The 13,181-nt window shown below is 23.3% G+C and overlaps 1 protein-coding gene across 1 annotated transcript; it reads left to right on the forward strand.

The window, feature by feature from the left end:
• Positions 1 to 1,205: 1,205 nt before the first annotated feature.
• Positions 1,206 to 12,409, forward strand: Bm8658 (Uncharacterized protein; the record flags this gene model as incomplete). Its single annotated transcript, XM_043080970.1, has 8 exons — positions 1,206 to 1,289; positions 2,056 to 2,208; positions 7,923 to 8,048; positions 8,407 to 8,535; positions 8,848 to 8,923; positions 9,225 to 9,290; positions 11,641 to 11,805; positions 12,396 to 12,409. The coding sequence occupies 8 exons, from the start codon at positions 1,206 to 1,208 to the stop codon at positions 12,407 to 12,409; spliced, it is 813 nt and encodes a 270-aa protein (XP_042936904.1).
• Positions 12,410 to 13,181: the final 772 nt, after the last annotated feature.

Below are 13,181 nucleotides of genomic sequence, written 5' to 3' on the forward strand. Positions count from 1 at the left end.
TCCCCAAATCTGGACTTTTAACTATTACTATTGTTCTAATCCTACTATTGCTATTATTATTATTACTACTATTTCTACTCCTAAAACTAATACTACATTAATTATTATCATTAAAATCTTATTTTTACTTATTTTTGAATTTTTCAAATATTATATCTTTTATTTTGCAAATAATTGAAATAAAATAAACAGGAATAATTATGCTTTTTTTTTTTTTGTTTTTTGGAGTAGAAATAGTTAGTAATAGTATATTTTTAGATGTGTCATTGTTATATTAAGTATTCAAATGATAGTCATTATTTTATATGAAATATAAAGTCATTTATGAAATATATATATATGGAATTCATTAGTTCATATCATTCATTTTTCATAAAATTTATCTTATTAGAATAAGTTACCTTTTTTTCTAAAAAAAAAAGAAAAAAAATAATAAAAATAGATGTAAGCAGTATTCTTTAAATAATAAAACGGAATTAAATTTTACCATTGCTGATAATAATTTTCATTAATTTAATGCTAATTAATCAATTATTTCACATATTATTTTAAATTCTAAATTTTCGAATTTATTATATCCAGCAAATAAGTATAAATGAGAATATAATCACAACTAATCGTTACCGCGCACTGTTACATTACGGACATTTTTGGTCACTTTATGTCATCCGAAATTTTTCAAACATGGAATGAATACAATCATGAATTTGTATTACTGTTACCCATATCCCAGCGGGATATCACATTAGATCGATTTAAAATCGATGTCCTTGATAATTTTCATGATGTCGTTGCTTTCCATTCACTATTACATCTTGTACTTTAACAATATTTCAAAATGATCTTAACTCAATTGTAATTGTAAAACAATAATTTCATTATCATTTGATAAATTTTTATATAATGAAAAAAGAAAAAATATTAAGCATATAAACTGACATACATGCAATTTAACTAATGTTTTTTGATATGTGCAAAAAAAAAAAAAAATTTCATTAATTATTTGATTCATATTTCATAAACATTATTTTTAATTTTGTATAAGATTAAAAATCAATGATAATTAATTATTTCAAGTTGAAAGTTAATTAATTCACTAACAAAATGCTTGAATAGAATTGGAAATTATTTCATTTAAAAAAAAAAAAAAAAGAAAAAAATTGAAAGTTTATGGTTGCAGATTGTTGCTGTAATTGTTTAGAAAGATGCATAAAGCATCAGATTCTCGAAGACTTCGAAGTCCAGATGGTCTCAAATCTTCGGTTTTCAAAGCAATTCGAAATGTGAGGGTAGGTAATTCTTTGCTAATTATTATAAAATATTAGCTGTTAATTATGCTTAATTTAGCTCAAATGTTTCCACTCATTTATTAAAGTTTATTTCATATCCTATAAAACCCTGTACATTAATTCATAATTAAATTCATTTCAATAACTTCGAAAAAAAAAGTCCAAAAAATAAGATTATTTGCTAAAATATGATTATAGTATCAATAACTATATCTATAAACTCTAATAAATAATTTACTATATAGCATCATTATTAATTGTTCTTTCTTTTTGCTAATTACTGTTCAAAGATTAGTTACTCTTCTATAGTTTAATACTCTTCTATAAATTATCATCGAATTTAAAATTTATGAAAATTTAAAAATTTATCGGTTGAAGAAAAAAAAAAATCTTCAAAATGACAACGACTATGGGTAGCGGAGATAATACACAGAAGGAAAAATGATCATTTAACATTGTGTAACAACTGTTTGATGCAAGAATCACATCATTATAAATAATCATGCGAATAAATCACGATACAGCAAAGAGAATAGAGGATGGGAAGAACTTTTCCCATCAGCGCTAAAGTTGCCCGCTATTTGATGAAAGTTTACCATTAGCATTTATCATATTTCATATTATTTCATCAGAAATTAATTTCAGAAAAAGAAAAAAAAAAGGAAAAGAAAGAAAAAGCAGAAGGAAAAAAAAAACAGTGAAATAAAAAAATATTATAATGAAAAAAAAAAAAAAAGTGAATAAATGTTGCAAAAATTTTTTATAGACAACTATTGAAGATGATATGGAAAACATTCGTTGTCCCTTTGCAAAAATGGAAGATGATTTGGAAATTGGTGATTTTCGAATTTTTGCTAGCAGTGAAATGAATGAGGAAAAAAAATTAACGCAAAAGTTACAAGAGAAAAATCATAATGAGGTATGGTTTTTTCTTTTTTTCTTTTCTTTTTTTATGATCTAAATAATTATAGGCTTATGAAAAAGAAAGTAATATATTTTCTCGACTGAAGAGAAAATTTATTATTTTCCGTGAGTAATAAACCGAGGTACTAAAATGATTTAGTACTTACTCATACGTAATGATATATTTGCAATTACTAAACTTCTGCACTATTTTGAATAAGAAAATCATAGTATTATTACTAGGCATTTTCAAATGACAATTAAGTTATAAATTTCGAAAAAAAAAAAGGAAGAATTTAAATAATGAAATAAAATATAAACAAATTGAATATAGTAGTAATGATAGTATGAGTAATTGTGTCATTACTCATACTAACAAAGCATTCGTTTGGGTATGGTTGAGTGGGATTGATGGATACGGTGAATTTGAACATAAATTGAAATATTAAAGGAGGAGAAGGGGAGAAGGAGGAAAGAGGAGGAGGAGGAGGAGAAGAAGGAGGGTTGAACAAAGGTCATAGTAAGGGTATCGTGTCGTCTGTCTCCTAATATATATTTGGATGAAAGTTTCCTTATCTTATGTATATATGATAGGTATGGAGAATTTTTTTATTTCATTTTTTTTCCTTTGAACTAAACATTAAGAAAACAAATTAGTATGATACTAATTTACTTAATTATTTCTTATTCCAATTATATTTGCATCTATTAAATTGATATATGAATGAGAAGAAAAAGATAAGTGTAATAAACGAATAATTTTTAGATAAAATTTAAAAAATAAAAGATGGATTAAAAAAGAAAGAAAGAAAGAGGAGAGGTAAAAGTGAACTAAAATAGAAATTAAATTGTTGTTGTAAAAAAAAAAAAAAAAAAGAAATTAATCTGAAAAAGCAGAATTCTTAGTTGCTTGTTTATGTTTGATGTAAATGATGAACTAGCCAATCAGCCAACTTGTTGATCCGTTAAAAAGTTGACAAAGTAGGAGAAAAAGAGGAAAGAGGAAGAAGAAAAAGAGTTGGGAGGAGGAGGATGGTTGTCACAATTTTGTTCGATTAACTCTAAAATCTGGATTCTTTTAAAAATGAAGATGATGATGATTATAAAGATGATGACCTTCTCCATTTCTATTCTATCAATTAACATATAGGTGGAGGAGAAAGAAATGATATTGGACATGAAGGTGGGGCAAATTGAAAAGGGCGGAGAAGGTGAGAAAAAAAAGTGGGCGGAAAAAGGTTCTGAAAGATAGAAGTGAGAAATTTGGAAGAAATTAGATTGATTATCCGAAATCAAATATTATAATACTAATAATTTTATAATATTAGAAACTCATTAAGTTATGTTTTTTTTTTTTTTTTTTTTTTTTTATATTTATGCATTATGGAATACTTCAAATTTAATTTATAAGTGATAATTGATGTTCGTATGTTGATGATAAAAGCGGATAATCATTTTAACCTTTTGTGCGCAAAATCATCCCGACATTAACCTCTAAACTTTCATTAATTTATCTATCCATCTATCCGTTCATATCCGATTAATACTTCCTCCCTCCAAACATGTGTGTATGTGTCAGACAAATGTCAGTTGTTGAACAAAAACTGCAGTAAATCCAATTTTCGCACTTTATTTATATGTGTATGTATGTATGTGTGTGTATATATAATATATATATATATGTGTGTGTGTGTGTATGTGTGTATGTGTAAATTGTAATCACTGAAAAGATTGGTAGCGTGACGAATGTTTGACACATGATGGTTGACAGTTGACAGACAGAAAGAAAGATATTGAAGAGTGGATAAATGCCACCTAAGAAGGTGAAAAAAGAAGCAAAGTGGACAGTATTATCCCTCTTTTGATACGTTTAAATGAATGAAAGAGAGAAAAAGAAAAGAAACCAGTTTTATGTTTATTGTTTGTTCTAAGTAGTAATAGTTGATTGATATTGGTAATTGAAATTGGTAGGGATAAAAATGAATTAGTAATAAAGTTAAGATATAGATATTAGATTTAAATAAAATGAATGATAATCTTAAGATTAACTCTTTTCTTATACGATATATTGTGAAAAGTCTACGGTAAATGATTGATTTGTTAATATGATGCATTGAAAACATTGAATAATATTTTTCTCTTAAAAAAAAAAAACGAAAACAGTGAATAAGAAATGATTTTTTTTTTTCTCTTATTCATATATATATTATTTGTAATAGATTGAAATAATTACATTTTGGATTTTGATTAAAAATATAAACAGTATTGCATTTTTTTTTCTTTTAAATTTCTAATTAGGATTGTTTGAATATCATATTTAGATTCAAATAATGCTGATTAATTTTGAATATTAGTTAATTTGATTAGATGGAATCAATTGTTTGTTTGTTTGTTTTTTCCATTATTTCGATTTTTTTTTTTTTTTGGTTAGATGTATACAATAATTATTTAAAACAATTAGCAAGTGTTTATCTTGCATGAATTACCGTATCATGAAAATTTTTGATGATAATTTTGAAATAGCAAAATGGTATTTCATAATTTTTATTCATTATCATAATTTTTCTAGCAATTTATTCTTTTACTTTTTATGTCTCAGTTAATGTTATAAAATATTTGAGAGTTTCAAAAAAACTTTGTTTAGAATAAAGAAAAAACGAAGCTTTATAAAAATATTTGTATCAAAATGTAAAACACATACAGAGAGTAGTTATTCAATTACTTTTTAAAATCTTTTTCTAAAGTTAAAGTAAAGTAAAATGTAGGTGTAAATGAAACAATCCTTTTTTCTTTTTTTTTTTTTGTTCTGTTTTGTAGCATTTTTTTTTTAATGCGTTAGCTGAATTATTCAATTAATTTCCATTGTTTTTTTTTTGAAATTAAAAATATATTCGATTTTTTTGTCATTTCAATGATAGAAGGATCAAAGCAAGGTGAAACTTTTCTAATATTTAAAGATGAGATGAAAAAAGATGAAGAAGAAAGTTGAATTATTGAATAGATCGCTATCCTACTATCATTTCAATAGAACATAATTTCTCATCCCATCTAGCAGCAGCAACTTCAACTATCATTTTCATCTCATTTCATCAAAAAAAAAAAAGAAAGCTGATTGGTTTATGGGAAATGATTTGAAAATTGCTTTAAGGGTGGAATATTTTACATTTGGATATGGTTATGATAAAAGGAAAAAAAATGATTGATTATATAAATAAATAAAGTAGTAAAAATGCGAAAAAAAAATATTTGATAAAAAATATCAAATTTTTAAAATTTAAATATACATTTTTTTTTCCTATTGAATGTATAATAAATGACTATTGAATAATGTAACTATTAATGTTAATTATTATATTAAAATTGAAAAAACGAAAAAAGCATTTGATAATTTTATAGAAGCAAACAACAATTGCTGTAAGTTAGAGAAATTAGGAAATTTTATAAAGGTTATATGTATATTTTTTATATTGTTAACTTGAAATTAATTTTACAAAATGCCATAATTTTTCTTTATTTTTTTTTCTTTCATTTAATATAACTTTGCAGTATTTCATCCTTTAAGATGATAGTCTTGATTAAATTAAATGAAATAATATTGTTTTGTCCTATTTTTTTTAATGGAATGGAACATCTGCTTAAATTGAAATGTAATACTACCACAAAATAATAACACAACATTTATTTTTGGCGGTATCCTTTTTTAGAAAAAAAAAGGAAAACGAAAAGAAGTATGAAAGAAATTGTGCTTTTAAAATTGATGCATCATTTTGGACAATTGAAATGAGGAATAGAAAATGATTAAAAAAGGAAGAAGGAAGAGAGAGAGAGAGAGAGAGAGAGTTTCCAGGTCATTAAAATAACTATTTTTTGAAATTACTTATCATTTTTTTCAACACTTATAATTTGAATAATAATATAATGCTTATCAAAAGTTAAAATTGAAATCAATACTTTTATTTGTTTCGTTGATTTGAATTAGTTTAATCCTAAACATTTATTTATGACAAAATAATAGTTTGCTTAAATTGAATTTCTAGTGGAAAAAAAAAAAAAAAAAAAACGAAAAATTAAGAATTATCATCAATTATCTCATTATTAAATATTTGATATATGTTATCATTAATCAGTCAACACCACTATTTTCTAACATTTTTTTTTTAAAAAAAAAACAAAAAAGTTTACATAATTATTAGTATTAGAGGAATAATTTTAAAAGAAAGTTTACATATTATTATTATATGAATTATTAGCAAATTATAGGCATCAATAGATGAAAAAAATAATAGATGAAATCATCTTTTTTTTTTTTAAGAGAGAGAGAAAGTTATTTTTAACATTTAAATTAATTTTAGAAAAAAATTATTTGTTAAACTTTATTTTAATCTATTCTTTTGATCTATATTCTTCTATCTGTCAAATTTAGCAGTGATAATGTAAAATGATTTTAATATGTTGTATGTATGTATGTTCATGTATGTGTATGTGTGTGCATTGAACCATCGAATTAGCGTTAATAGAGCTAATGCGGATTTTTTGGGATGAAGGGAGTCGGCCGACTTTCCCCGTAAAAAGAGGGTAAAAGTGCCGAAAAAGTACCATTCTATCCTATCATTACCGATCGCAACCTCACAAATTTTGTTTAAAAAAAAAAAAAAAAAAAAAAAAGGAAAAAGAAAGATTTCTACCTGTCAACACAAATTACTTCACTAATTTTGCTTCTTTTGACACAATTTTAACGAATTCTTCTCGGAATACTATTAATAATAATAATAATTGTGATAATAATTTTCAGAGATGAAATCTTTGTAAGAATAGCAAATTACGGTAATATTGTCATAGTATGAATAGTGATTGCGATAGTTTATATCAAAAAGATTTTTATAATTAAAATATAAAATATTATGAGTAATATTTGTTTATTATTTTATGAAATTTCGTTTTTTTTTTTTTTAAAAAAAAAAAGGGAATGATGATACTATAATAATTGTATGTTATCAATAATGATTACATTATTTTTGTGTTTAAAAAAAAAAAAAAAAAATCAAATAATTGCTAATTGTTATATGGTAATAATTTCCTCTCATATGCTCTATATGTATTAAATGATGATAGTAATTGATAACAATCTTTTTACAATTTTTTTTTTTTTTTTTTCTTTTATATAATACAATTTGCCGCAAAATCGTGTGGTGTTAAAATGATCATTCATTTAAATTGTTAAATTAGTTGTGGCAGCTGTTGCTAGATGAAAAGCTTTTTGTTTCTATTTGCGCATTATTGCTATTTTACTTGAACTTTTAACCTCATTTATACATTTTATCACTTCTTTCTTTCTTAAATCTAAGTAATTTGCAATTTTTTTTTTTAATATTATAATAAATTTTTTATATTATCAAAAAATTTTAATTTTCTTAACGAATTTTTTTGTTTTTCTTTCTTTTTTTTCATTGCATAAACAAAAGATTAATTATATTTAATTTTGCTAAAAGAAATGAATAATCCTAGTTTTCTCAAAAATATAGTTATTTGTACACTATAAATTAAATTAAACATAATTCTTAAGCACTGTTATGTGTATTCTTTGTAGGACCAAATAATTTAATTTATTTTTTAATCATTCCATTTAATTATCTCTTTAATCATCTAAATTCATTTCTACGAAACATTGTTATTTTTTTTGTTAAAAAAATTAAGAATTTTAAAATTCCATTTCAATCTGTATAATTTCAGTCCACAGCTATTTTTTCTTCTTTCAACGAACAATCATTGTTGAATGATACAATTCCTACTGTACAATGGATTCAAGCTTGTTCTACCGGTAATTTACAAACAGTTGGTAAGCTTATAAAAGAAAAGGTTAGTTGAAGTTTTGTTTTTTTTTTTAAGTTTAATTAATTTAAAAAAAAAAGAGCTGAAAAAATATCAAAATTTTCTTCTATCTTAAAAAAGGGAAAATCTTTTTTTCATTGAAAATTTTTTATTATACGGCGGATGTAAATAAAAATATTCATATGTCGTTTGATTTCACATTCTTCTAAAAAAAATTAAATAAATAAACTAATATATACTTATTCATATCACTTAAAAATCTACATTTCAATTACTATTAATTTATGCATTTTTTTTGTTTATCTCTTTAATATCCTAAATATCTATATTTTAATTTTTTAAATTAATTTTTATACAAAAATTTAATATTAAATAAATTATTAAGCGTTATTTGATCACATATGCACCAGCAATAAATCATGGCTTTAGTGGTTTACATTATGCTGCTAAAAATGGTCATAGTTCTGTGGTACGATTTTTAATAATGAATGGTGCTGATGTTAATCTTCGAACTGTAAGCATTTGTTAACTGAAATTGAATTAAAATTTTGAAATTATTGTAAATAATCATTGTCAAACTATTTCTATGAATTATTTTTATTCATTCAAAATTATTTACAAATGTATAATGTAAATTGTTAAAAATGTAATTCATTTTTTTATTGCAATTTAAATTCTTAATTAAATTTATCGTATTTTTTTTTCAGGCTGTAAGTTATTTCTATTTCCTTCCTTCCTACTTCTTTTTCTTTCACTTTTTGGATTTATTTGGATAATAGCTTTGAAATACGATAAATGTGAGAGAAGAAAAATATGAGGTATTTAGAGTGGTTATACGCCTCTTCATCTTGCTGCAATCGGTAAACAACATGAAATTATTTCCATTTTACTGCAAGATTGTGGTAAGTGTTTCATTGAATATTAATAATTTAAATTGTCATTTATACTTATTCATTTACTTACTTATCTTTTCATACGAATATGACAAGTTTGGATAGTTGGTTAATGTTAAAATTTACTAGCAATGAATTTAAAAAAAAAAAAAAAAAAAATGGATATTATCATTAACGTTAGTTGCTTTATTTAACTATTAGATGTTAGAAAGAAAAAAAAAAAATTATTTTTGATAAATAGATTGATAGGATTTTTTTTTAAAAAAAAAAAAGGAAAACATTCTTATTTGAAATATTTCTTTTTTTGCAGGTGCAGATCCATCGATTGAGGATTACTCTGGACATACTTATCAGTACTATCTTAGAAATGAACAAGGTAAAATAATTGTATGAAAAAATTTTATCACAATATTGTAAATTTGAAGACAATGTTACAGATAACATATTGAAATCTAATTTTTATCATTTATCTATACAAATCGTATTATTCTCAATTCTATTCTTTTTTTTTTTTTTTTTAAGTTCATTGCTAGTAAATTTTAACATTAACCAACTATCCAAACTTGTCATATTCGTATGAAAAAATTTGGTTTATAAATAAAACAATTTATCATTTTGTAACATTTTTTCTACCAATTAAATGAAATTAAAATTTTATTAGGATAGGAAAGGAATTAAAATATTTTTTTAATGAATATATCTTATATTAAATTTCTTCATTTATCCATGAAAAAAAAAAAAAAAACAATCATTTAGTAAAATTATTTGTGAAATATTGATAAAATATTTGAGAAATTTAAGTTTTTTTTTTTTCTATTTTTCTTTTTTTTAAAAAAAAAAAAGAAAAAATCAAATGCAATTTTATAATAAATTTCATTGAACACATACAGACACAGACATAGACATACATACATATACACATATGTACATACACAGATATGAACCATATGGTTTTATGATGTGATGATCGGTTGATCGGTAGGAAGCACAATTTCAATGTAGGATAAGGACGGGGGATGGGGTGGCGGGGGGGGGGGGGAAGGGGAGGGGAAATCCATCATTCATTCGTTATTTTAGAATGATTATTGTTCAAATATGTTGATTTTTTTTTTTTGCAAATCACTCAAATAAAGGGACCAAATCGTTTTTCTTCTCTTTTTTTTTTTTATTTTGCTCATCTTTACTATATGCAATAATTTTTTTCATCTGTCTTTTTATTTATATATTTGTTATCTTTAAATTTAATCGATAAGTGTGATAATATTTTATAATTTTTTTTATTTATTTATTCTCTTTTATTCATAATGTTTACAAAAGAAAAAAGAATTATTATTACATTATGAGCAAATCATTTCTTTCTTTTTTTCTTTCAAAATCTTTTTTTTTAAGGGTTTAATTTTATAAATTTTTTATATTAGTTGTAAATTTTTTGTACGTTTCATTAATTAAAAAGGAAAAATTCCGAAGCTATTATATGTAATATTTATTATTATATAATAATATTGTAATCATTTTGTTTTTCTTTTGTCTTTTTTTTTTTTCTAGAATATTATTTTTGAAAATATTTTGTTCTTTTTTTTTTTCTAAATCACATTTCAGTAGTTTCTACTTTCTTTTCTTTTAAAAATTTCTACTTTTCGCTATTTTCAATGCTATTTTCATTTTCAATTACGGTAGCACAACACTAATTAAAGTATGAGCCAATAGAAATTGGGAAAAAGTAAAATGGTGCACATTCTAGAATAAAACTTTTCCTATTTATATATTTCTTAATTATACCAAAAAATTCATTTGATCAATGTTGGATAGATCTTGTAGTTTTATTTTTATAGCTTTGAGATTAAACAATTCTAAGATACATTTACCATTTTTATCACTTTTTGTTTGTTTATCAGTGATGCATTTACTCGGAATTGACCTTTCGATGTTCTTTACCAATTACAATATAGTAATAATTTTATTTGAGTTAAAATTCATTAAAATAATTATTAGTTTTAATTACTGGATGAAATTACGCCGTGCTAGTATTGCATAATTATTTATAGTTGATTAACTAAAAGTGTTTTATGTTTATTATAAAGTTTTATTTTTTTCATACTATTCACTTTGATTTTATTCATCATTTTGAGATTTGCACAAATATGCATATACGATTGATCATATGGATCAATCGAATATTGATTATTTGTCATATAACATTTGATGATGTTATCTGATCGCTGATCTTATAATTCTTTTATTTCATTTTAGTTTTAGTTTTAGTTTTACTTTTCTAAGCTATAGTCGTTTATCTTGTGGTTAAATGATTGTGAAAGCACTTTGATCTATTTCATTATCTGAATGATTGATTGATTATGAATTTTGAAATCTAGATCACAATTGTTTATCACTATTCTCATCTACAGTATTATAGTCTCTTTCTTTTCTTTTCTTTTTTTTTTTTTCGTTTTACTTCTAGTCAAAACGTTTTTTAGTTTCTTATAAAGTCTTAATATTTTATTTCAGAGAAAAAAGAATGAAAACGATTTGAAAAAAAAAAAGAAAAATCAATAACGGCTAAATAATTAGATGAACATTTCATAAATTAAGAAACGAACTAACATTTGTCGATCGATAATTAAATCATTATATAAGTTCGCAATAATATTAATCTTTTTTCTTTTCTTTTTTTGCTCCCTTTTTTTAGTACATAAAATTAAAAAAGAAAAGTTTTTCTTTTTTTGCAGGAATTGTTTCTGATAAAATCAAAAATGGAAATATAATTGGTAATAGTAAATATGAACAACATCAAAATGATACACAATTATCATCATCTACAACTGAAATAATGCAATTTTCACGTCTAAAATCTTTCAGAAAAGCAGTTCATGGACGAATGCGCTTTTTTACTGGTTTTTTTTTTTAAATATTTTCAAGTTACCAAAAAAAAAATTGCTTTAAAGAAGTTTAAGATTCTCAACTTTGAGAAATTATTTATTATTGTACACTGATAATAAAAAATGTATAAATTATTAGATTTTACTGGTTTAAAAATTAGTTGATAACATGCTAATAGACGTATATTTGACGTAACATGATGATAGACGTATAATTTATATTATTTACCTTTATTTTATGTTGCTAGATTAATGAACTAATTGTTGTTTTTCTTATAAATTTTATCGGAAAAAAATGAGAAAGACAATTTTTGTTATTTTATTTTATTTACAAGTTTCTCAAAACAGCCTACCGTATCCGTATGAACTTTCTCACCGTAATTCTTTCTCTTTTTTTTGACAGGGAGGGAGAGAGAGAAAAAAGCAAGGAGATATAGTTGAATTATGCAGGATGATTTTGGAAATAAACGTATCGATGAAATAATAGTAATAATTTAAGTAAAATTAATTAATTTTATAAAATAATTCAAAGTTAATTGTATAATTTGAATTAAATTTTAGTTTCGTATTAAAACAACATTTTCAAATTTTATTTTTATTTTCAGATAAACAGCTGTAAATGCTTATTATGTGATATTCATGCAGTCAAAATATTTTGTCTATAACAATTCTTCCTATGTAAACACCAAACAACAGCGACAAACAACGACAACAATAAATTTTTAGAATAATTTTATTTATAATTTACTTTCTAAGCGGTATTACTTTTTGATTCTGATGACCCGTAAAATGCTCAATTTGGATGATTTTGATGAGAATAATCAATCATTCATGAATTGAATGAGTAAACTAAACATCCGTATATGCTAAGCGGTATAAAATGAATCGAAGAATAATAAAATAAGAGGGAGAGAGAGAGAGAGAAGGAGAGGGAGAGGGAGAGAAAAGAAGAAAGGAGGTAAAAAAAAAAAAAAAGAAAGGAAAGAATAGACTTGATATTACCTTCTCATTTTGTGATTAGTTGTAGCACACACAAAATTATTCTTTTATTCATCTTCTTATCCTTTCACTTGAAAATCATGCATCATGCACTTGTCACATTATAATCAACCTTTTCGTTTGACCTTTTTTTTTATATCTGTATATATATTAGCAAGTTAATGTTAACTACTGTTTTTTAATCTTCATTTAAGTAGTAGTCTTATATAGAAGTATCATAGGTTATTCATGATTAATTAATCATTACAACATTTTAAAATTTGTTAAGAAATTTCTTTTTTTTCAAGGGAGGGGAAAGCAAAAATATTTAATTTTTTAGATAGATTTAAATGGTATTTGCTTTTTTTTTTTGTTATAGAAATGAAGAAAATTTTTTACAAATTTAAAAAGCT

This window comes from Brugia malayi (genome assembly GCF_000002995.4).
Source record: "Brugia malayi strain FR3 genome assembly, contig: Bm_v4_Chr3_scaffold_001, whole genome shotgun sequence".
NCBI lineage: Eukaryota > Metazoa > Nematoda > Chromadorea > Rhabditida > Onchocercidae > Brugia > Brugia malayi.